Source organism: Protomyctophum parallelum (assembly GCF_964188405.1).
Source record: "Protomyctophum parallelum genome assembly, chromosome: 10".
Lineage (NCBI taxonomy): Eukaryota > Metazoa > Chordata > Actinopteri > Myctophiformes > Myctophidae > Protomyctophum > Protomyctophum parallelum.
The window spans coordinates 45,603,848-45,627,236 of NC_139704.1; the positions used below are offsets into that span (position 1 = coordinate 45,603,848).

Sequence of the window (23,389 nt, forward strand, 5' to 3'; positions counted from 1 at the left end):
CACCAACAGGAAATGATGTCACTAAAGTCTTCTGAACAACATGCTACAGAAAGAGGCAATGTCACACCTTATTTTACAATGTTTTAGAGTAATTTATACTCTCACATGTGGTTGTAAAGCATAACAGCTCAACTCCATTACATGGAATAAAGATAGAAAACAATTATTTGTGAAAATTATGTCTGTTTAAACAATATCTGATTTCTTAATCTCAGGGATGCCATGTGGTCTCCTCTTAATCACCACAGGTAGAGTAGTAGCCATCTTGAGTAAAAAATCACAACCCCGTGAATAACAGGGTTACCCTGGTATAAATTTCAACTCCGCTGCTATATTATTCTATATAAATACATACAAATATTAATTGAATGCCTGAGATGGGAAATTATCTTTTTCTGATAGCTAAAGATGTCCTTAATATTGTGCGGTATTCAGAAAAATAAAACCTTTCGGTCAAACTTTCAAAAAAATAAAAGCCCAAATCGTACCGGTTTCGTGGAATGACTCCTATAATATTAATGACAAATTGATAATAATAATAATAGGCTAATAAACTATTTGAATATCGTCTTTGTCAACAAGGATAGAAGATATAAAGACAAATGGATAAATACGTTTATTTCTTCTGCTATTATTAACTAGTGTTCACAAAATGTCCTGCCTCTCCCAATAGAAGTGTTGCAATTCAAACACCATTTACATCTTGAAACACACACACACACACACACACACCTTTTTTTTTCAAGAGAGACTGCAAACAGAGTGGGGGGAAATCGAAAATCATTTGCCTGGCAGCTTTGTCTCTTCCAAACCACCCTTCTCAATTATTTGCTTACCTTCCCACTTTCCCACGTCACTCTGTCCCTCTCCATTCCTCTCCCTCCCTCCCTCTCCCTCTCCCTCTCTCTCTCATAACGTAAACCCTCCCATTCTCACTGCCACTAAAACCAAACACAGAAGCAGTCACACTTCAACTTGTTAGCAACAGGAATACATATCAGGTTATAGAGGTGAACACACACGCACACACACTGCACATACACCTGCGAGGACCTTAATGCACTTGAACAGCCCAGACTAAGAGAGGGTGACTCACACAGTTAGACTTGGTGCCGTACAGACTGGCAGCTAAACCTGGGTGGATTTTCACTGCTCTGTTGGAGAAATAAAACAGGTAAAGGCTCATCCTTTTCCCTCTCTTTTTTTCTCCTCTTTTGTATGCATTTCTCTAACTATATCCTTCTCGTCGTGTCCCGTGGTTTTCTTGACCGTTTCCCTTTTGCATGAGCTGCTTTTTTTATGTCACCTTGTCCTGCACTTGTCCTGCACTTGTCCCATCTATAAATACCTGAGGGGAAAAGTAGCAGAACTGCTCAGACCTTTTTTTCCCCCCTAATCCCACTAAGTAAATATCTTAATTTTGTTGTGTGTTACAGTGTTATAGTCTATGCATAAATACCAACCATTCAGTTCATTCCGCACCTTTACATTTCAGCTGGGTAACTTTCCCTAGATAGAAAATACGTGAACATGTTAAACGGTGGGACAGTTTAGTAAAGGTACTGTACTTCACTACGGCCATATCTGGTTCAATCTGTGTCACTCTGACAATGTGCTGGTTTCACTCTGCTGAGTGCTGACTGGGTATCTGACTAAACACTACTGATGCAGGTACGTTAGATGCCTGCCGACTGTCAGTGTTTACACTTAGTACACACAGTCACACAGTATATCTCGCCTTAAAGGTTTTATGACATTCATTTTCATTTATTTTTCTTTTTCTTTTAGGTTTTATGACCTCAATTACACCCAAAAAACCTGAACTTTGAACATTCAGTGGATTTTCTGTGGTCTGAAGTTTTCTTTGGGGTTTTTTGGGCCTTTTGAGCTACAATGAAAACAGGCAACACAGTGAAACAGTGACATCTGCTGGCAAATCCCATTGACATATATGGGATTTGCAGTAAGTGATGTCACTTACTGCCGGCAAATCAGAGCACCTGTTTGAGCCAGAAAACCCCAGATCACAGAAAATCTACTGAATGTTAAAAGTTCATGTTTTTTGGGTGCAATTGAGATTAGAAAACCAAAAAAAAACAAGAACAATTCCAAAACCTTTTTTTTTAATGTCACAATCCCTTTAAGACCCACTTTCACACCTCAGCTTTTAATTCCGTTTGAGAGTGCTGTCTGTGTTTCTCTTTGGCTTGGTTGTTATGTGTGGTTTTGCTGGTGTCATGTTTTAGTTGACAGTGCATTTGGCTTTTAACTTTCTGTGCAGCACTTTGTAAACCTTGAGTTGTGAAATGTGGTATATAAATATAGTGGATTGGGCCTGTATAATTGACTACATCAACCTGGGCTTGTATTTCATTAAGCCAAAGTTTGTTCTTTTTTCCAATGCTATGACTTCTCAAGTAAATTAACCCATTCTGACCTGAGATCAGATTCATACGAGGTTTCCACTGGACACACACTGGTCTGATGAACCCATTCTGACCTGAGATCAGATTCATACGAGGTTTCCACTGGACACACACTGGTCTGATTAACCCATTCTGACCTGAGATCAGATTCTAAAAATGTCAGTCGTTCTTCGATTTTTCAAAAATAGCAGACCTACAAGCTCGTAGCACGCCACTCTGTGGCGCGCTATGAGCTTGTAGATCTGCTATTTTTCAATAGCTAAAGCATAACATGATGGCAACACCAAAATGGGTCCCGGTTCAGAATGGGTTAAAGTCAAAAGCACTGCCTTACATGTAGTTAGGCTCGGATATAGACCTGGATATAGACCTGGCAGCATCAAGTACTGTGTCAATATTTCTAGGTAAACAGAACATGAAAGAAAGGGTACATTTAAAGGGCACTGACAAAAACTATAACTGACATTTTAGCGTTTACAAAATGGTTCTTCTTTCCCCCCGTCAGACAGTGCTAGTCTCCCCCTGACATTTTGTATAGAACAGTAAACAACCAGATCCTCTGTGACTGTGACTCAGTTATATTTGTGTGGCTTTCTTCTCGGCATCTCCCTTCCTCCATGGCGTGCGTACGTGTGTGTATGTGCATGAGGGTGGGTGTGTGCGTGCATGCGTGCGTGTGTGTGTATGTGTGTGTGTGTGTGTGCGTGCACGCGCACATGTGCGTGCGTGCATGAGGGTGTATGCGTGAGTGCGTGTGCGTGCATGATGGTGTGTGTCTGTGTGTGTGTGTGCGTGTGTGTGAGGGTGTGTGAGTGAGAGAAACGGCCTACATTTCTATAACGTCTTTCATCCAAAGCCCTTTACAATATGCAGTACATTCAACCCATTCTCTCTCTCACACACACACACACACACACACACACACACACACACACACACACACACACACACACACACACACACACACACACACACACACACAGAGATGGCAGAAACAACCACACAAGGCCGCAGCTTGCTCGTTATCATCAGGATCAGGTTCAGTGTCTTTGCACTTTTGACACAAGGCCGGGCGGGGATTCGAACCTTTCTCGCTCCGTCTACACCACCTCCTCCTCCTGAGCCACATATACTTCTGCTCTGTAGTCACACCTCTCCTTCCTCTTCCTTATTGTACTTCCTCGTCTTTTCTTCCAGATGCAGATCGAGAGCCAGCGAGTGCCATGAGGTGATCGTGGTCCACACCGTTGGACTCCTCTCCCCAGCTGAGTCATGCAGAGACACCATGAGACCACGAGGAGTCAGAGACCCTGGAGCAGCAGCATCAGGGTAGCGGTGTTACTCATAGCCCTCAGCCTGGTCCAGGCTACCCCTCCTCCTCCTCCTCCTCCTCCTCCTCCTGCTGCTGCCTCTCCCCAGGGGGCCTCCTGCCCAACAGCAGGGGCCCCGCTGGCCCTGACCCCGCCCCAGTATGAGGACAACACGGAGCCGGATCCCGGGGCGGGCTTCATGGCCGCCCCCGTACGGTCCTTCCTCAACACGGTCCAGCCCAACAGCTTTCCATCAGGTCAGTGACCACAGTTTAGTTTAGTATGGCTAAATTAACTGCTAGTCCAGAAATGCACATCATTGAGGGAAAGCCAGATTTCTACAGAGATCAATTATTTAGTTCAGGTCTAAAACATACTGTAGATATCAAACTAGACAGGTATAGCTCAGGGTATTTGGAACATCCAAAACCAAATACAGAAATATTTTATTTATACACAATTGGATTGATGTGCTTTTGTACTGTGTGGTTTTGCTGGTGTCACAAGGTTTAAGGCCCGCCCCTTTCGCATCCGATAATTCACACATATAAGTGTGCATCGTTTTTGTATCCATTCTAGAGTCTAGAACTCTAGATCTAGACCCAAACCAGCAGCCTGCAAAGCAACTCCATCCCAACCCAGTCTACCATTAATAAACACTCAAGCCCACAGTACCACCAAGGCTCGTGAAAACAAGCAATTTACTAGTTAAATTACTAGTTACTGAAAAAAGTTGGAAAGTTACTTTAGTTACTTTCCAACACTGGTGGTTAATTCTCCAAGGAATCTCACACAGCCACGTCATTTAGATTTGTAACTATAGATAAATTGTAACTGTAGATAACTACAGATTGTAGTAATTATAGTTTTGTTCCGTGCTTTGATAAAATTTACAATTTAGGCATTTAGCAGACGCTCTTAATCTAGTTATCATGAAACATGCGTAAGCTAACAGTGGAGTATCTATGTAAACTATACATACTATACTATATTATATATTATACATGTGTACTATAAGTGCTATGACTACATAAAATGTAATTCTAGTGCTGTCTACGTAACATGCTATAAGTCTGTTTAAAATACTATCTAAGTCTACATAAAGTGCTATATTTAAAATACTATCTACGTCTACATAAAGTGCTATATTTAAAATACTATCTAAGCCTACATAAAGTGCTATCTAAGGGGCTGAGCTTCACAATCTCAATCAAAAAGGTGGTGAGAAATTTGAAGCGGTTGACTGTCTAGAAATGCTCCAACGCCAGGATGAAGAGAATAGGTTATTGTTTTGGTCGAGTGTCGACGCGTCACATGATACCTTATTTCGCCAGGCGAAGCATGACTCAGTCTTTTGACCTGAGATCAGATTCTAAAAATATCTTCTACATCCTGACAGTTTTCTGAAAAAGCTATTTTTCTATGTCAGTGGTTTCTATGTCGGTTTTTCAAAAATAGCCGCTATGAGCTTGTAGATCTGCTATTTTTCAATAGCTAAAGCATAACATGATGCTAGCCTGGATCCAGCCCAAATACCGTGTTGCGCTGTGAACCTATAATTTCTTCGGTACAAAAATGTATTATCCAATGAGAATCGGTGGTGGGGGTGGGTCTAAACGAACAACCAATCAGCGCCGAGGCCCGTTTTCAGCGTCATCACGCAGCGCACCACACAGAGGAAGGAGGGAAAAACAACACCAATGGCTACCATTGGTTGAGGGAAATTCTAATCCCCTCCCCCTTGAAATGGCTCAGACAGACAGGAGACAATGTCAGACTGAAGCCTCAAGAAAGCTACAGTCTGATAATCAGGCTACTGCCATCTGAAAATATGTTATTCCAGGAACTCCTCAGATGCAAAGATTTGAGTTAAAAAACGTTCGCTCTGAAAGAATATAATATTCAAAGATTTGTGCCGCATTTTCACGATTTTTCAAAAATAGCAGATCTACAAGCTTATGTAGCGTGCCGCGCTTGTAGATCTGCTATTTTTCAAACACCAAAAGGGGTTCCCGCCCTGAAAATGTCATCAAGTGTGATTAACACTGATTAACAGGAACTTAAAGCATACTAACCGGTATGCTAGTTTCCATTGATCCAAGCCGGGAACACGATCGATTCGTGATTGACCGTTAAATTAAATAAACATGCTCTGGAAAATGGTCAGATAAGATATGGGATGGGCTGTGAACACATTCAAGTGGACCCTGATCCAGAACAAATTGAGAACCATTAGCCTATGTACAATTTACAATTTACAATTTAGACATTTAGCAGACGCTCTTAATCCAGAGCGACTTACATTAAGCAAGAACAAAAAAGCATGGGAATACATCACATAAAAACATTTATCAAGAAACATGCGTAAGCTAAGAAAGTAACAGTGGAATATCTATATAATGAAGCTATACATATAAACTATACATCTATACTACTATGCTATACATATGTACTATGACGTGCTATGACGACATACAATGCAATTATAGTGCTGTCTACATAACATGCTATAAGTCTGTATCAAATGCTATCTAAGTCTACAGAAATGCTATCTAAGGGGGTGGGGTAAGTGCTATGGGCCATGATGGAGTGTATACATCAGTTACCCATCAGAAACGCCATGACAACTTTGGCTAATCAGTAAAGTATATGGGAAAGCGCCTACTTTGTCCAGTTAATGCTTAACTTCAAGGGCAAAGTTGTTTGTTTGGGCTGAATGTTTCCTTGTGTACAGAATGGTCTCGTTGTGACCAGACAGTATCGTCTGTGTCCTTTTTTCATTGCCTTCTATTACCAGTATCGTTTTGTGTGAGCACTGCTATTGTGTGTCAGAAAAGCCACAATGCATTTAATATCCTGCCTCCAGGTTCCTACTGACGTTAATAAGCAAACAATGGAAAAGGCACAATTACGTGCACAAACACGCACGCACGCACACACGCACACGGTGACAGTCTGTCGAGCTCTGCTCAGATGAAAGCATCGATGACTCACTGATAATAATTATTAGATGACTGAATCACAGCAGAAAACCATTTCCTTGACATTCAACACTGCCGAGCTGGAGTCTGTCGGGTTGATAATGCAATGATGAGAATGTCATTGAATCTGTGTGACTGACGTACAGCAGTACGTGCCCCCATCTGGTTTAATACCTGTTAATTAACTGTCTGGTAATATACTGTTAGTGCACTTTGACTATAGTATTTATATCTGTTAATATCTCTGTGATATTCTGGGCCAGCTGTGACTAGTCTTGGTTTGACTTGATTTGGCCCCAATAGAGACGTCACTAATTCACACACACACACACACACACACACACACACACACACACACACACACACACACACACACACACACACACACACACACACACACACACACACACACACACACCTTATATCTGTCCTATCTTATACCTATATATCTGTGTTGTTTCATAACTGTACCTGCACGACAACTGACTCCCCCCCCTATGGGATCAATAAAGGAGTGGCATGTGTCTATCCTTCCCCCCTATGGGATCAATAAAGGAGTGGTATGTATATATCCTCCCCCCCTATGGGATCAATAAAGGTGTGGCATGTATCTATCCTTCCCCCCTATGGGATCAATAAAGGAGTGGCATGTATCTATCCTTCCCCCCTATGGGATCAGTAAAGGTGTGGCATGTATCTATCCTTCCCCCCTATGGGATCAATAAAGGAGTGGCATGTATCTATCCTTCCCCCCTATGGGATCAATAAAGGTGTGGTATGTATCTATCCTTCCCCCCTATGGGATCAATAAAGGAGTGGCATGTATCTATCCTTCCCCCCTATGGGATCAATAAAGGTGTGGCATGTATCTATCCTTCCCCCCTATGGGATCAATAAAGGTGTGGTATGTATCTATCCTTCCCCCCTATGGGATCAATAAAGGTGTGGCATGTGTCTATCCTTCCCCCCTATGGGATCAGTAAAGGAGTGGCATGTATCTATCCTTCCCCCCTATGGGATCAATAAAGGAGTGGCATGTATCTATCCTTCCCCCCTATGGGATCAGTAAAGGAGTGGCATGTATCTATCCTTCCCCCCTATGGGATCAGTAAAGGAGTGGCATGTATCTATCCTTCCCCCCTATGGGATCAGTAAAGGTGTGGCATGTATCTATCCTTCCCCCCTATGGGATCAATAAAGGAGTGGCATGTATCTATCCTTCCCCCCTATGGGACCAGTAAAGGAGTGGCATGTATCTATCCTTCCCCCTATGGGATCAATAAAGGAGTGGCATGTATCTATCCTTCCCCCTATGGGACCAGTAAAGGAGTGGCATGTATCTATCCTTCCCCCTATGGGACCAGTAAAGGTGTGGCATGTATCTATCCTTCCCCCCTATGGGATCAATAAAGGAGTGGCATGTATCTATCCTTCCCCCCTATGGGATCAATAAAGGAGTGGCATGTATCTATCCTTCCCCCTATGGGACCAGTAAAGGAGTGGCATGTATCTATCCTTCCCCCCTATGGGATCAGTAAAGGAGTGGCATGTATCTATCCTTCCCCCCTATGGGATCAGTAAAGGTGTGGCATGTATCTATCCTTCCCCCCTATGGGATCAGTAAAGGTGTGGCATGTATCTATCCTTCCCCCCTATGGGATCAGTAAAGGTGTGGCATGTATCTATCCTTCCCCCCTATGGGATCAGTAAAGGTGTGGCATGTATCTATCCTTCCCCCCTATGGGATCAGTAAAGGTGTGGCATGTATCTATCCTCCCCCCCTATGGGATCAATAAAGGTGTGGCATGTATCTATCCTTCCCCCCTATGGGATCAGTAAAGGAGTGGCATGTATCTATCCTTCCCCCCTATGGGATCAATGAAGGTGTGGCATGTATCTATCCTTCCCCCCTATGGGATCAATAAAGGTGTGGCATGTATCTATCCTTCCCCCCTATGGGATCAATAAAGGTGTGGCATGTATCTATCCTTCCCCCCTATGGGATCAGTAAAGGTGTGGCATGTATCTATCCTTCCCCCCTATGGGATCAGTAAAGGTGTGGCATGTATCTATCCTTCCCCCCTATGGGATCAGTAAAGGTGTGGCATGTATCTATCCTCCCCCCCTATGGGATCAATAAAGGTGTGGCATGTATCTATCCTTCCCCCCTATGGGATCAGTAAAGGAGTGGCATGTATCTATCCTTCCCCCCTATGGGATCAATGAAGGTGTGGCATGTATCTATCCTTCCCCCCTATGGGATCAATAAAGGTGTGGCATGTATCTATCCTTCCCCCCTATGGGATCAATAAAGGTGTGGCATGTATCTATCCTTCCCCCCTATGGGATCAGTAAAGGTGTGGCATGTATCTATCCTTCCCCCCTATGGGACCAGTAAAGGTGTGGCATGTATCTATCCTTCCCCCCTATGGGATCAGTAAAGGAGTGGCATGTATCTATCCTTCCCCCCTATGGGATCAATAAAGGTGTGGCATGTATCAATCCTTCCCCCTATGGGATCAGTAAAGGAGTGGCATGTATCTATCCTTCCCCCCTATGGGATCAGTAAAGGTGTGGCATGTATCTATCCTTCCCCCCTATGGGATCAGTAAAGGTGTGGCATGTATCTATCCTTCCCCCCTATGGGATCAGTAAAGGTGTGGCATGTATCTATCCTTCCCCCCTATGGGACCAGTAAAGGTGTGGCATGTATCTATCCTTCCCCCCTATGGGATCAGTAAAGGAGTGGCATGTATCTATCCTTCCCCCCTATGGGATCAATAAAGGTGTGGCATGTATCAATCCTTCCCCCTATGGGATCAGTAAAGGAGTGGCATGTATCTATCCTTCCCCCCTATGGGATCAGTAAAGGTGTGGCATGTATCTATCCTTCCCCCCTATGGGATCAGTAAAGGAGTGGCATGTATCTCTCTGTCTAGTTAACAGTCAGCTGAACCTCCCTGCAGCGCTGCTGCTGCGTATCCTTTCAAAGTAAACTCCACGTCCCCATAAAGCCTTCCTCTGCTGCGTATCCTTTCAAAGTAAACTCCACATCCCCATAAAGCCTTCCTTCCTCATTGCATGTCAGTCCAAGCTCAACACACGTTTACCTTTTCTCTCTCTCTCCCGCTCTGTTTCTCTCGCTCTAATCCCCCCTACACACACACACACACGCACACGAATACACGCAAGCACGCACACGAATACACACAAACGCACGCACACACACACGAATACTCACAAACGCACGCGCACACACACACACACACACACACACACACACACACACACAGGATGATGGCCCTTAAGAGCAGAGCTTACAACTCCAACCTGAGCATGACAGCTGGTTTCCCACTCATTCTTAACTCCATGCCAGCTGGTGAACTCTGTGTTTCTCTGTGAAACTGTGTTTCTATTGAATGCTTGTGGTTCATTTGTACGGTTTGAAGTTACCACACCTTTTGCTTTGAAGAAAATTAACTGTACATCGATCGGCCCATTTGTTGTATACAATTTTATATTGGGCTAAGGCTAAGTGGTTCAATGCGACACACACACAGATCTGTCCCTGACCGGGCTTTTGCAAAGCTGTCTGAGACCAAAAGGAGGAACCAGATATTAACCTCAACCCACCCCCCCCCACCCCCCCCCCCACCCCACACAGCCATAGTTCAGAACACCTGAACAATGACGACACACCTCTGCTCAGTTCCCCCAACTGCCACACAATCAGCGTCTGTGTTGTGGGGAAGAATATCCATAACAACTGAGACAATAGACGTGGGAGTCTAATCTCTCTGAAAGCCAGCCATGGTTGCCTAGTTATTACGGTACACCAAAGAGGGCTTGATTTCCACCTATAAATAATATTTACTCCCTCATACTGCGGCCACTAATCTTCTGCATAAAAGCATATACAAATGTAATTAAATATAAAAACAAACGTCGAACTGATTGATTGAAACACTTTGCTATACACACCTGTGGGTCGTAAGTGGTTTGTAACTCTCTCAGAGTTCTGGGGGTCCTTGACATTTTGAGAACCACTGTACACTAAATGGAACAGAACCTTAACTAGTATCATCGGTAACACCTGTGAAGGAAGTATATAGGGAGCGGGCCTGGTCCCGGAAGTAGGAAGAGTTATTCTGTGTGCATACTGCATAGAGCCCATTACAAACACATTGTACACAGGACAGGGACGTGCACTGTGCACACATAGACATCAAAGCAACCTGCCCTTTTACCCGTCTGTAAAACAACTGCCCTCTCCAGACCACGAATGCAGCGTTTACTACACGGTGGAAGAAATGCCAAATGCCACTCCTTTCCTTTCCATGCCATGCCGGAAGACAGCATTCAGGAAAATAGCTGTTTTTCCAAAGTCTCCTGAACTTGGAACGCACAATTTTGCGTTTAGAAACAAATTTGTTTAGAAATCCATGTCGTTACACCGCATCTCCAGTAGATACAGAGTGCTGGGTTGCGCCCCGAAAATAGCTGATCTACAAGCTCTCAACGCGTCGCAGCGCGTTTTGCAATTTTTTGTTAAAAAGTGCCCTCTTATGAGATTTCAGCCCCTGCCTCTCTAACATTCTCTGCACGTTGATTGATTGATTGATTGATTGATTGAAATATTTATTAACAGTTTGTAGAATTTACAGTACATTTTAAGCACAAACTCAATACAAAGACTGTTAACTGTAAGTGGACGACCCAATTAAGCATTACACTTGTTTACAACAGGGTCCACATTGTTCAATTCATCAAAACATTTAGAGACATACAAATAGACACTTCTATGTAGCTAAAGAACAGAACAGGAATTCATCATATAGGAAGCAAAAAGGGAAAAGATACATATACAGTGAGGGGAAATGGGGCGGGGGGGGGGGGGGGGGATTCAGATTTTACAGAGGCCAGTTTCGAATTGCAGCCATCCGTAGGTGCCCTTTGAGAGCGGTTTTGAAGGAGTCAAGGGATTCACATGTCTTAATGACTGTTCCACATGGGCGTTCCACATTTTGGTGGCATAGGAGCGAAAATAATTTAGTCCCTTGTTTGTGCCGAATCTGGGTTGTACATGGTTTGTTGCACTCCCTCTGGTGTTGTGGGTGTGGTCCCTGTTTGTACATGAGACGCAGTGTCCCCATGGTCAATGTGTAGCACCCACACCAAAGGCTAGAACCCAAGCTCAGTGCGCACAAAGACACCTGCCAGTACAGTAGAGTAAAAAGCTAAAAGTTTGTTAACATTGTTCTTCTCACAACCTTTCTTTCTCTTTCCATTTCTTGTAGACCTGATCGTGACATTTGTGGAAGATATTGAACAAGCGCTGTCAGACAAAGACAACGTCAGAGCAGTAAGTGCAATATGTCTTTGCCCAGGAGGTGGCAGTGTGTGTGTGAGGATGTGGCAGTGTGTGTGTGGGGAGGTGGCAGTGTGTGTGTGGGGAGGTGGCAGTGTGTGTGTGGGGAGGTGGCAGTGTGTGTGTGGGGAGGTGGCAGTGTGTGTGTGGGGAGGTGGCAGTGTGTGTGTGGGGAGGTGGCAGTGTGTGTGTGGGGAGGTGGCAGTGTGTGTGTGGGGAGGTGGCAGTGTGTGTGTGTGGGGAGGTGGCAGTGTGTGTGTGGGGAGGTGGCAGTGTGTGTGTGGGGAGGTGGCAGTGTGTCTGTGTGGGGAGGTGGCAGTGTGTGTGTGGGGAGGAGGCAGTGTGTGTGTGGGGAGGAGGCAGTGTGTGTGTGTGGGGAGGTGGCAGTGTGTGTGTGGGGAGGTGGCAGTGTGTGTGTGGGGAGGTGGCAGTGTGTGTGTGGGGAGGTGGCAGTGTGTGTGTGTGGGGAGGTGGCAGTGTGTGTGTGGGGAGGTGGCAGTGTGTGCGTGGGAACTCACACTTTTTTTTTTAAATGTGACAGACACTCCTAACCCAAAGCCCCTTAGAGGCCATGCAGTAACATGAGAAATATCAATGTATTTTTCCCTACATTAACCTTTGTATAAGCTTTCAATATGTCTTCTAGCGTTACTAAAACTCTTTACAGTCCAGAGCAACTTAAGTAACTTGAGAACACTTTGAGCCTGTTGTTCCTATTTTGGGGCATTATAGGCGGACAAAAAAATCGTCCAAAAGGACTTGTACTTTGTTGTACAATGTTGTATTTATATAGGGCTTAACCCATTCTGACTGGGCACCCATTTTGGTGTTGGCATCATGTCGTGCTTTAGCTATTGAAAAATAGCAGATCTACAAGCTCATATCGCGCCACCGAGTGGCGCGATACGAGCTTGTAGGTCTGCTATTTTTGAAAAATCGAAGAGCGACTGTGACATTTTTAGAATCTGATCTCAGGTCAGAATGGGTTCATCAGACCAGTGTGTGTCCGGCGGAAACCTCGTTATGAATCTGATCTCAGGTCAGAATGGGTTAAGTGGTGAATGTAGGGCATCTGTCTATATACTGCACATCTATACTAGTGTTAGCTACTACTAAAAGTCTTACAGTCATTGTGATTGCAGTCTTATTACAGTAGGATTCAGGAATACAGACTACAGTAAAAGTGAATTAAGCCATTTCATAGCCTGGTCTTGGTGTGCGATGCATTCTCATGAGATATCTGCACTCTTTTCTTCTTCTTCTTCTTCCTGTTAATTCCCACCGGGGTCGACCACAGCAAATCATCTGTTTCCACCTGGTTCTGCTCTCTGCGTCTTCCTTGGTGACTCTTAGCTGCCACCTGAATGTCCTCTCACACCGACCATAAACCCCACCTGAATGTCCTCTCACACCGACCGTAAACCCCACCTGAATGTCCTCTCACACCGACCGTAAACCCCACCTGAATGTCCTCTCACACTGACCATAAACCCCACCTGAATGTCCTCTCACACCGACCATAAACCCCACCTGAATGTCCTCTCACACCGACCGTAAACCCCACCTGAATGTCCTCTCACACCGACCATAAACCCCACCTGAATGTCCTCTCACACCGACCGTAAACCCCACCTGAATGTCCTCTCATACCAACCGTAAACCCCACCTGAATGTCCTCTCATACCGACCGTAAACCCCACCTGAATGTCCTCTCACACCGACCGTAAACCCCACCTGAATGTCCTCTCATACCAACCGTAAACCCCACCTGAATGTCCTCTCATACCGACCGTAAACCCCACCTGAATGTCCTCTCACACCGACCATAAACCCCACCTGAATGTCCTCTCACACCGACCGTAAACCCCACCTGAATGTCTTCTCATACCAACCGTAAACCCCACCTGAATGTCCTCTCATACCGACCGTAAACCCCACCTGAATGTCCTCTCACACCGACCATAAACCCCACCTGAATGTCCTCTCACACCGACCGTAAACCCCACCTGAATGTCCTCTCACACCGACCGTAAACCCCACCTGAATGTCCTCTCACACCGACCGTAAACCCCACCTGAATGTCCTCTCACACCGACCATAAACCCCACCTGAATGTCCTCTCACACCGACCGTAAACCCCACCTGAATGTCCTCTCACACCGACCATAAACCCCACCTGAATGTCCTCTCACACCGACCATAAACCCCACCTGAATGTCCTCTCACACCGACCATAAACCCCACCTGAATGTCCTCTCACACTGACCATAAACCCCACCTGAATGTCCTCTCACACCGACCGTAAACCCCACCTGAATGTCCTCTCATACCGACCATAAACCCCACCTGAATGTCCTCTCACACCGACCGTAAACCCCACCTGAATGTCCTCTCACACCGACCGTAAACCCCACCTGAATGTCCTCTCATACCGACCGTAAACCCCACCTGAATGTCCTCTCATACCGACCGTAAACCCCACCTGAATGTCCTCTCACACCGACCACCACAGCCATAAACCTACTCTTTGGCCTTCCTCTTCTCCTCCTCTTCCCTGGCAGCCCCATATCTTCAGCATCCTTCTCCCAGTGTGCCCCTGGCCTCTTCCCTCCTCTGTCCACCTCAACCTCCCTCTTTCGTGCTGTATCCCTAAACCTTCTAACCTGGGCTGATCCTCTAATGTCTTGTCCTGCCTTGTCAGTGTCACTCCTAGAAGCATAGCATCTGTACATCTAAAAATTTGATTTGCATAATATCTGGAAATGTTGTTTTTGTCTGTGTGTGTGTTCATACATGTGTGCTCTTTTTGTGTGCTTCTACGTGTGTCTGTGTGTGTCTGTCTGTGCGTGTGTGTGTGTGTGTGTGTGTGTGTGTGTGCGTGCCTGCATGCGTGCGTGCGTTGCGTGTCCAGTCCTTAGTGTACGAGGTTGGCTTCCTGGTGTGCGCGGCCATAGGGGTGGTCTACATCGTGCTGATGCCTCTGGTGGGCTTCCTCCTGGCGTGCTGCCGTTGCTGTGGCAACTGTGGAGGCCAGATGTACCAGAAGCAGAGAGGACGCACCGACTGCTGCAGGAGGACGCTGTACTGGAGCGCCTTACTCACCACACTCATCATACTGTACGTATACGCCCTTTAACTCTGTACTGGAGCGACTTACTCACCACGCTCATCATACTGTACGTATACGCCCTTTAACTCTGTACTGGAGCGACTTACTCACCACACTCATCATACTGTACGTATACGCCCTTTAACTCTGTACTGGAGCGCCTTACTCACCACACTCATCATACTGTACGTATACGCCCTTTAACTCTGTACTGGAGCGCCTTACTCACCACGCTCATCATACTGTACGTATACGCCCTTTAACTCTGTACTGGAGCGACTTACTCACCACACTCATCATACTGTACGTATATGCCCTTTAACTCTGTACTGGAGCGCCTTACTCACCACACATTATACTGTACGTATACGCCCTTTAACTCTGTACTGGAGCGCCTTACTCACCACGCTCATCATACTGTACGTATACGCCCTTTAACTCTGTACTGGAGCGCCTTACTCACCACACATTATACTGTACGTATACGCCCTTTAACTCTGTACTGGAGCGCCTTACTCACCACACTCATCATACTGTACGTATATGCCCTTTAACTCTGTACTGGAGCGCCTTACTCACCACACTCATCATACTGTACGTATATGCCCTTTAACTCTGTACTGGAGCGCCTTACTCACCACACTCATCATACTGTACGTATACGCCCTTTAACTCTGTACTGGAGCGTCTTACTCACCACACTCATCATTCTGTACGTACGCTTTATATTCTACAGTTTTATGTGATACCACTGCCACCCCAGCACCACCGGTGGGCTCTGTTATTTCTGTTCCCCATGGGGGGGTTGTTATTGTATCTCTATCTCGTGTTTAATTGTGCCGAGCAGGGAGAAAAGAAGTAGCAGAGCCGAACACCAAGATACAATATTATATGCACACTATGTATTCTCACTCTATAATAAATATTGGTTAAATCTATTCGTGAGTTATCTGAGTGAAGTGTGAATAATGCTCCTGGAGAAATAGTTCAGATATACAGTGCAGATATCTAAAGAGTGCATCATCATCATCATCATCATCATCATCACACATGTACAGTATCAGAGTGGCTCACAGCCTCAGCCTGAGAAGTGCTGCATATCCTTTACTTGTATTAAAGGACCATATACAAGTACTTACACGTGCTGCTGCATTATCCTGCATATCCAACTGGAGTTGTAGCATGAAGATGGCTTTTAACGATACCAGTTGATGCCTGAGGAAGGCCCGGAGGGACCGAAACGTGTGTTTGCTCATGTACAGAGCAAATACACAGTGTATCCTATTGCTTTACCGATACCAGTTCAAAAATATCTTCCGGTACATTCTGTAAATTAGTCATTTTGTCAGGGATTGATTGATTGATTGAAATATTTATTAACAGTTTGTAGAATTTACAGTACATTTTAAGCACAAACTCAATACAAAGACTGTTAACTGTGAGTGGACGACCCAATTAAGCATTACACTTGTTTACAACAGGGTCCACATTGTTCAATTCATCAAAACATTTAGAGACATACAAATAGACACTTCTATGTAGCTAAAGAACAGAACAGGAATTCATCATATAGGAAGCAAAAAGGGAAAAGAATTCATCATATAGGAAGCAAAAAGGGAAAAGATACAATATACAGTGAGGGGGGGGGGGGTGGGGGGGGATTCAGATTTTCCAGAGGCCAGTTTCGAATTGCAGCCATCCGTAGGTGCCCTTTGAGAGCGGTTTTGAAGGAGTCAAGGGATTCACATGTCTTAATGACATGGGAATGACATGGGAAAGCACCAAAATGGGTTCCCGTTCAGAATGGGTTAAATGTATTATGTAGAAAATATACCTGATGTGTGTGAGATCCACGTGATTGTCTATAGGACGTTATTGTTTTTAAATGTGCTCTCCCAGCTTGGCTGTGTGGAGGAGAAGAAGGTGCATGTATACCGCCGGACGGTGTCCACAAACTAACTGTCTAACGACCACCGTTATAATCGTTTCCCTGTTAATTAATGTCCACAGAGCCGGAAACATCTGTATGTTCAGAAGCAACGAAACCTTCCACTCGAGCGTGGACCACGGTGTGGTGGAACTGAACAGCACTATGAACAACCTTCATACCTACCTCACCGCCGTACCACAGGTGAGCCCACACACACACCTCAGGGACGTGTTCGAGGGGCAGGGGCTGAAATCCCTTAAGAGGGCACTTTTTGGGACAGAAATAGCGGAAATAGCTGATCTACAAGCCCTCAACGCGTCGCGCTGCGACGCGTTGAGGGCTTGTAGATCAGCTATTTTCGGGGCGCAACCCAGCACTCTTTAGCTATAGAGATGCGGTGTAGCGACAGTGGATTTCTAAACAAATTTCTTATACTGTGTTCAAGTTCAGGAGACCTCGGGGGGGGAAAAAAAGCAATTCTCCTGAATGCTGCCTTCCGGTATATATTATGGCATGGAAAGGAAAGGAGTGGCATTTTGCATTTCTTTCACCATGTAGTATAAACGCTACATTCGTGGGTCTGGAGAGGGCAGTTGTTTTACAGGCGGGTAAAAGGGCAGGGGGCTGAAGCCCCCCGTTTGATGTCTATGTGTGCACGTCCCTGTCGACACCTCAGGAACACCACGCTATATGCAAGGCCTTTGTTAGTGTAAATGTCAAAAGGAACAAAGGGAGTCTAGTACCAACCAGAGACTGTAAAAAATATGGACAAAGCGTTCCCCGGGTCTAACATGAACGTAAAATGAAGCCTGTAATAATATGCTAATTCCTGATGTAAGTCGCCATCTTTTGGTACCAGCTGGCCATTGGCTGGCTCCGTTTTGTACCAGCTGGTCATTGGCTGCCCAGACAACGAGGCGGGTCTTCCCCCCTTCTTCTCCGTTGGTTTTTATTTTGACTCGAGTGGGAGGAGAAGACTCTCGAGTGGGAGGGGAATCCCGATCATAGACGGTAACGGTAGCCACGCCCCTCAGAACATACGCGACTTTATGGTCATTTTTTTAATTAATGGACCATAATTTTCCAAAAAGAATATTATGACATTAGAAATGAGACTTTAAACTAGTGACTGGAAGAAGAAAGTATTCATGACCATGTTTATTAAGGTAATACAGTCTAGGTGAAGTTGGGCCAAAATACATGGGCCTCTATGGAGCTATGGGGCTTTTTGGGTCCAGTCCAGCGCCACAACAGGCCATTATATGAACTACCGATTTCAAATGAGGCTTCACGAAATATCTGGCTGACTGCCCCCCTGTTACCAACGCGCCTCAAGCCTGGAACGGCTGATCCGCTGCATCACAGGAACATGTCATGGACACATGTTGCATCACAGGAACATGTCATGGACACATGTTGCATCACAGGAACATGGACACATGTTGCATCACAGGAACATGGACACATGTTGCATCACAGGAACATGGACACATGTTGCATCACAGGAACATGGACACATGTTGCATCACAGGAACATGGACACATGTTGCATCACAGGAACATGGACACATGTTGCATCACAGGAACATGGACACATGTTGCATCACAGGAACATGGACACATGTTGCATCACAGGAACATGGACACATGTTGCATCACAGGAACATGGACACATGTTGCATCACAGGAACATGGACACATGTTGCATCACAGGAACATGGACACATGTTGCATCACAGGAACATGGACACATGTTGCATCACAGGAACATGGACACATGTTGCATCACAGGAACATGGACACATGTTGCATCACAGGAACATGGACACATGTTGCATCACAGGAACATGGACACATGTTGCATCACAGGAACATGGACACATGTTGCATCACAGGAACATGTCATGGACACATGTTGCATCACAGGAACATGGACACATGTTGCATCACAGGAACATGGACACATGTTGCATCACAGGAACATGTCATGGACACATGTTGCATCACAGGAACATGGACACATGTTGCATCACAGGAACATGGACACATGTTGCATCACAGGAACATGGACACATGTTGCATCACAGGAACATGGACACATGTTGCATCACAGGAACATGGACACATGTTGCATCACAGGAACATGGACACATGTTGCATCACAGGAACATGTCATGGACACATGTTGCATCACAGGAACATGTCATGGACACATGTTGCATCACAGGAACATGGACACATGTTGCATCACAGGAACATGGACACATGTTGCATCACAGGAACATGGACACATGTTGCATCACAGGAACATGTCATGGACACATGTTGCATCACAGGAACATGTCATGGACACATGTTGCATCACAGGAACATGGACACATGTTGCAGGAGGAGGAGAGGACACTGGAGCAGCACGCACGGACATTTAGAGCCTTTTATTTTAGTATACAGGATAACGACTCATGTTTAGACCTGTGGTCTTCATCAGAGTCATGACTCGATTTTCACCCCTGTGTCAATTATCTAATGTGATCCTGGGCTCTACTCAGTACACGCCCTCCGCCAAAACATGGGGAGAGCAACGGACTTGAACTCATGCTTCCTTCATGCCTGAGTGTCCAAGTTGCTCCTTTACACCTGACAGGGGGGGGGAGTTTCCCTGGTTGGACGTAGCGCGCGGAAAGGAACACGTTATTCCAACCAGTTCCTTTCCCCTCCATCAGGCGCCCCGGCTGGCCAGGGGGAGCGAGGCAGTTTAGAGACCAGGATTACTGCATGTTTTTTGTGAGGGTACCTACCCTAGGGGACACGGGGAGAACATGCAAACTACACACAGCCCAGCAAGCACGGCCAGGACCTGGACGAATCAGGGACGTCTCGATTGTGGCCAGATCAAGTCAAACCAAGACTAGTCAGATACCTGGCCCAGAATATCACCTGATTTCAACCAACATACATTTTACCCACTAAGACGGACGTCCCTGGATGAATCAGAGAGAGTCTGATCGAGGCCAGATCAACTTAAGTCATATCAAAACTAGTCAGATCTGGCCCAAAATAAGCTATATTATTTAAACTGGTGAAGATCACAGCCTGGCCTATAGTCCTGAACATCACCGGAGTCACTGGAGGGCGTCATCATAACGTTATCATGACGTCATTTGGCTTGCTGGGAGCCTTTCTACCCACTAAGCTACTACCACCCGCAAATGTTGTAGCAGGATTAGGCTATTTTGTCCACGACCGATTGAGGTTGTTTTATGCGGTTCTATAAACCATCCCTGTTAGTGTCTGTATAGGATTAGTCACATTAAGTACCCGGCTCAACTCATGTGATCTTTTATCCTTGTGTTTGTGAGTGGCTTTTGTGTGATGTTTCAAAGTGAGCCTCGATTTGTCATGCACTTGACTTGTGCCCCCACTGTGTCAATACACTTATCTCCACCTACAGCTGGGGAGAGAGAGAGGTTCTGTTGTCTTGTGTTCTTTAGGTTTGCAAAGCTGCCAGGTGTGATTAGATAAAGTCACTGGACATTGACGTTTGTTGCATAATTACGCTGTTATTTTTGAGTGTGTGTTATCTTGTATTATTTTATTAGCATAGCTTCTTTGAGGCACTACATTGTTCTCTGCATTGTTCTTATGATGAATTCCTGTTCTGTTCTTTAGCTACATAGAAATGTCTATTTGTATGTCTCTAAATGTTTTGATGAATTGAACAATGTGGACCCTGTTGTAAACAAGTGTAATGCTTAATTGGGTCGTCCACTCACAGTTAACAGTCTTTGTATTGAGTTTGTGCTTGAAATGTACTGTAAATTCTGCAAACTGTTAATAAATATTTCAATCAATCAATCAATCAATCAATGCACTCTTACTCTTGTGTGACTGTTGATTGATTCATTGACTGACTTTATTTGGATAAGAAATTACTTCACTTATTTCCAAAGTGGTCCTAGTGGTGTAAAAGAAAGAAAGAAAAACAAGACAAAAAAGACAAACACTTACACATTACAAACAATTAAATAACACTATACCTTGAGGGGGGGCAGTCGAAACACAGCCGAAAGCCGTACAACAAAGATGTTGTGTCAAACCATGTGACTTCCATTGGAAATGCATTGGGGCAACATCTAGCATGCATCAATGTGGTATGCTAGATGCGAAGGTGTGAGTGAGGCCTTACTCTGCTTAGTCCGAATTGTAATTCTGTATGTTGCTTAGTTTGGATAAGAGCGACAGCTAAATGCTAAAGTGTAATTGATTATGTCCGTCCGTCCCCCCCCCCCGCCCCTTTACCTATTCCCAGGAAATTGACCATGTGGTGACCGAAAGCTACAAGACTGTCGACGAGGTCACCGGAAACCTCGACGGTGAGTTTTGGGTTAAGTTAATACTGTGATCAATGCTGTCATTATGTGCCATTTAAAAGTATGTAATATTTCCCCTGCCTGTCATTTTTTGCACAGTCAAGTCTCTCTTAACTGTGTGTGTGTGTGTGTGTGTGTGTGTGTGTGTGTGTGTGTGTGTGTGTGTGTGTGTGTGTGTGTGTGTGCGTGCGTGCGTGCGTGCGTGCGTGCGTGTATGTGTGTGTGTGTGTGTGTGTGTGCATGCGCGTGTGCGTGCGTGTGGTGTGCGTGCGTCTGTCAGTTATTGGCACCAAGGTGGGCACAGAGATCCTGAAAAGCATAGAAGCACCTTTCATCCCAGCGCTGGACTACGTTCAAATCTTGGCTCAAGGTACCGTCCTTTCACCTTACAGTACAGTACAGTACAGTACAGTACAGTACAGTACAGTACAGTACAGTACAGTACAGTACAGTACAGTACAGTACAGTACAGTACAGTACAGGTACCGTCCTCTCACCGTGCATCATCCTGTTTGCACTGCTGTGTGCACGACTGCATGTGAGACTTCACCGACCAAAAACCTCATATTCAAAATTTGGAAACCAGCGATGCCTGCAATAGCAAATATGCAAAAATATTAAAGCTGCTGCAGTCTGTCATTTCTGCCGAATGTTCTCCTACCGCGCTAATACAGAAGAAAACATAATTTGGGCAAAAGCTTAACCCATTCAGGGCGGGAACCCCTTTTGGAAAAGTAGCAAATCGAAGAACGACTGACATAGAAACATAGATTTTTCAGAAAACTGTCAGGATGTAGAAGACATTTTTTTAATCTGATCCCAGGTAAAAAGTGTGTTTTGAGCTTCATGCAATAGCATGCACTTGTCAACCAGTAGTGTTCCACAGAATCTATTCTAAATGTCTCACTAGAAGAGCAGGTGGTAGACCAACGCTGAATGGTTAGAAGCCCAGGTTCCATTCTGGGCCTCGGCAATGTGTCCATGAGCAAGGCACTTCATTCCTGACTGCTCCCCGGGAGATACAAACAAGCTGCTCAAATGCAGAGGATTAAGTAGAGGAAAAAAAGAACACCTGCACACCGTTTTTAAGCTCCAAAAAACATACTGACACAACGTTTCGACCCTTTTCGATTTTTTATCCCGCAATTTGTTTTATTTTATATATGACATGTGCACACAATATTCTCTGTAAAATGCACAGGACAAATTCAACACAACTGCAAATATACAGTGAGACAAAAACAACCAAGGAGTGGGGACCAAATAAGTTGTCAGTTGTTCTTCGTTAATGGCGCATACTCTACCGTACAGATTGGTCAAAATAACATTTTATTCACCATAAAAGCTGCCATCCAATTAGTTAAACCATTTTTACAGCAACAGTATTTATTTTGCTATTTATTGAGTTCACTACATCCCTTTCCCCCCAAAAAAGATATTACATTTATCCATTTCTACAGTAAGGGTGCCTGGCGTCTGGCCAACCTCCCAACCCCAGGGACCCATGTTCAGAATGCTTTACAGTAGGCCTGTGTTGTACAGTATGTACAGTACGTTCTGACCTGGTATGTGTTGTTGCCAGGGACGTGCACGCATAGACATCAAAGGGGGCTCCAGCCCCTGCCCTTTTACCCCGTCTGTAAAACAACTGCCCTTTCCAGACCACGAATGCAGCATTTATTTACTGTGGTGAAAGAAATGCCAAACGCCACTCCTTTCCATGCCATGCCATAACGGAAGGCAGCGTTCAGGAGAATGGCTTTTTTCCCAAAGTCTCCTGAACTTGAACACAGTATTTTGCGTTGAACAAATTCGTTTTGAAATACATGTCGTTACACCTGCATCTCCACTAGCTTAAAGAGTGCTGGGTTGTGCCCCGAAAATAGCTGATCTAC

The 23,389-nt window shown here is 45.0% G+C and overlaps 1 protein-coding gene across 1 annotated transcript in view; it reads left to right on the forward strand.

Moving 5' to 3' along the window:
• prom2 (prominin 2) overlaps positions 1-23,389 on the forward strand; it is a 42,560-nt gene that overhangs the window by 1,732 nt on the left and 17,439 nt on the right. The window contains exons 2-7 of the mRNA XM_083775161.1: positions 3,624-3,993; positions 12,015-12,079; positions 14,997-15,202; positions 17,205-17,325; positions 21,434-21,497; positions 21,775-21,864. Of these exons, the coding sequence (XP_083631287.1) occupies positions 3,699-3,993; positions 12,015-12,079; positions 14,997-15,202; positions 17,205-17,325; positions 21,434-21,497; positions 21,775-21,864 (841 nt within the window). The 5' untranslated portion in view covers positions 3,624-3,698. The remainder of the gene's footprint in view (positions 1-3,623; positions 3,994-12,014; positions 12,080-14,996; positions 15,203-17,204; positions 17,326-21,433; positions 21,498-21,774; positions 21,865-23,389) is intronic.